Source organism: Cyprinodon variegatus, unplaced genomic scaffold (genome assembly GCF_000732505.1).
Source record: "Cyprinodon variegatus isolate N-32 unplaced genomic scaffold, C_variegatus-1.0 Scaffold1104, whole genome shotgun sequence".
Lineage (NCBI taxonomy): Eukaryota > Metazoa > Chordata > Actinopteri > Cyprinodontiformes > Cyprinodontidae > Cyprinodon > Cyprinodon variegatus.
The window spans coordinates 124115-127316 of record NW_015151557.1 but is presented as its reverse complement, the minus strand read 5'-3'; the positions used below and the strand labels follow the sequence as shown (position 1 = coordinate 127316).

General features: G+C 42.0%; 1 protein-coding gene across 2 annotated transcripts in view; it reads left to right on the top strand.

Moving 5' to 3' along the window:
• LOC107101495 overlaps window positions 1-3196 on the top strand; it is an 8471-nt gene extending 5275 nt beyond the window's left edge. For both annotated transcript variants that reach the window (XM_015400444.1, XM_015400445.1), the window contains 2 exons: window positions 274-624; window positions 1532-3196. In XM_015400444.1, coding sequence (XP_015255930.1) covers window positions 274-624; window positions 1532-1788 — 608 coding nt within the window. In that variant the 3' untranslated portion in view covers window positions 1789-3196. The remainder of the gene's footprint in view (window positions 1-273; window positions 625-1531) is intronic.
• Window positions 3197-3202: the final 6 nt, after the last annotated feature.

The window sequence follows — 3202 nt, the reverse complement described above, 5'->3', positions numbered from 1 at the left end:
AATAAACTATAGTTTATTGGGTTAATGTTCCTTAATGCTGAGCATTGAGCAGGTGCTCTGATTTACAAATGACCGTTCAGACACACTGAAGGGACATTTAACCTGCAAGAAATAAAATCAAACCTTTTTAAGTAAATCTGAAATTAAACACAGACATGTTCGGTTCAAAACTGATCAAATGGATCTATTTAGTTTTAAACAGGTGTCTGTACAATTACCGTAAAGCTCCACATGTTCCAGATGAATGTCTGTGACTCCTTCTGTCTCCCATAGATCAGCTGATCAGAGCTGAACCTGGACAGACGGTTCTTCTGCCATGTGGACTTTACAGCAGGAACCCAGTTCTGGTTGCAGAGTGGAGCAGAACTGATCTGGGATCAGATTATGTTCTTCTGTACCGAGATGAGCAGATTGATCCATCTAATCAGCATCCATCCTTTATGAACCGAGTGGACCTGAAGGACAGAAACATGGAGGATGGAGACGTCTCTGTGGTTCTGAAGGACGTGGGGACTGAGGACAAAGGAACGTATGAATGTAGAGTGGTTCAGAGTGGAACAGGCGGCAGTATGGAGCTCATCACCAGCATCTACCTGGACGTAGAGGCTCCTCCTCCTCCGGCAGGTGAGTCACTCTGAACCTCTAGCTGTTTGACTAAATCCAGGATCAGAGCTTTGAGCTCAGCCTGATCAGAGCCTCCTGGCTTCAATCCAGGCTCCACAGGTGCTGCTGAAATAAATGTTTACATATATATTGTTTAAATGTATTTATTATACAAATGTTTACAGCACTGGAAAACATAATGAATGTCTGTTTGACCTCCTGCACATCATATTAAAATAAACAAACCAAAAAATAAAATTTTTCCTAAAGTTTGCAAAAAGCTCCAGGGAGCCTAAAGAGCTGCAGGTTGCCGACCCCGGCACTAGGCCAACACTCCCCTATTAGTCCAACTGTTGAATCCTTTTTAGGACTCTCACTGAAATACTTTGAAAAACAACATTTTAATTCAAGATTGTTATTGCAGGACAGGACACGACCTTATTACCTTTATAACAATCAATAAATATCTATATTTGAATGAAAAATGTATATATTATATATTCACAAGAAACTGACATTTTTTCCTAATATATTAAGAAAAATAAAAGTGTTTCTATCAGAAATATCCCAAATCAAACTGTAGAAAGTGGAGCAGTGATCCCTGAAGTTAAAACATTTAACAAATCTGATCACTACTGTTTGCATTAGGACACAATCTGTTAGATCTTAATCATTTAGACATTGTTATTCTGAAACATAGATCTGTAGACCAGGGGTTAGTTTCAATAAAGCAAGTTTAACAAACTCGGACTCAAATGATCTAGAAACAGCTTATTGGTTCTGGATGGACGAGAGAAACAGATCAGATGTTGGTGTTTCCTAAAGATGTTGATCAGACTCTGTAGAATCAGCTCTCTGACAGCAGCACAGGTTCTGCTGTCATTTCCTACCTGATGGATCAGACTAATTCCTGGTTTCTGTTCTGCAGGGAACCAGGATGAACAGAAGGATGGAGAAGGCGAGGATGGAGGAGGCGAGGATGGAGGAGGCGAGGATGGAAGAGGCAAGGATGGAGGAGACGATATGGGACTGATAGTTGGAATCCCAGTTTATCTCATTATCATTATAACTGTATCTGTAGGTTTTCTGCTCTATAAAAAACGTAAATATTTGTTTAAAAAGAACCGTCGTCCTTCAGAAACAGAAGATCAGCCTTTAAATGCTGAAAACCATCCAGAGGATTAATCCTCTGCATCCTTGGTTTCCACCAGGAGGTGATTTCAATCTCAGTAACGGAGCATAAAGTCCAGCTCTATCAGTTTATCTTAAAAATAACCCTACAGCCTCTTTCTGCTGAAATATCGCATCAAACCAGGTTTTTTCAACCTGCTAACAATCAGCATATGGTTCCCTTCCCACTGGCAGAAAAAGCCAGTCTAACCCCTCACTGGCAGCTGCATGGCCTCCCTGTGGCTGCATGTCTGCTGACATCATCACACTGGGTTAGTGTTGATGATGTCACCAGTGTGACAGAAATCAGGAAAGTAAACAATGGAGTGCAGCATGTAAGGAAGCCAGGGCGTAGTCAGTGTGCGTTATTGTTTCTCTCTATTATCTGTCTGGATCCCTCTCACCAGAGCAGCTCCACGTTTAAAGCTGCTTTATTTTATCCTTGTGAAAGGGGTATATCAGAGGGTTTTTGTTTACAGCAGAGAACGACTCGTATGTCAGAAACTGCCTGAAATAATCCTTGAACAGTTGCACCTGCAGCTTCCTCTAAATGTTTTAATCCTTTTCTATGCTGTTTATTCCTTCATCAGTTCTTCTAACCTGAAACCTTCATGTTTGGCTCTAAAACCTCTAAATGCTTTTAAAGTTTATTCAGAGAAAGTGAGTTTGGCTCCATTCCCTCTGCAGGTCAATGTGGCTCTAATCTGGTCATTTGGGATCCAGTGAATCAGATCAGGCTGTTTAGAGCAGTGGGAACGCTCTGATCTGGATCCTATCAGACTTTAAGTCACATTTCAGCTTCTTTTATTTCCTCATGGGGGCATTAAAGCTTGGATGGAGCTACATTTCCTCCATTTTAATGGAGAACAGGCAGAGGTGTTTGTTTTTGGAGCTAGTGGAGCATCTCAGTCTCCTCCATCAATCTTGGCCCCCTAGCAATAATGAGCCCACAGTCCCAAAGCTGGGTTTAAGGTGGACAGTGAATTTAAAGCTGAGAGTCGATTAAAGGCCGCAGTGAAGTGAAGCTTTTCCCAGATCAGAAAAACAGCAGAAATCAAATCCTTTCTTTCAGGCATCAGATGGAAACGATCCTCCAGGCCTTCATTTCTTCATGGTTGTTTTATCAGCCAGTCTTTATTTGGACATCTGCTGCTGCCTGACCTCTGACCCCTCCATCACTGTATAGACCACTTTATAGTGAACTGATCATTCAGACTGATGATCACTGCTTTTCACTCCCTGTTGGTGACGTGACTCCGCCTCCCCGTACAACGCCGCCACCATCTTTGTTCTTTCTCGCCCTCCAAATTAATCCCATGACGCTTTGCAAGCAGAGCTGTTGCAAAGCATGCTGGGATATATCTGCTCACCTAGAGACCATGGCCAAGTTTAAATTCATGGGATGCGTCCTCTGATGTATCCTCTCTAT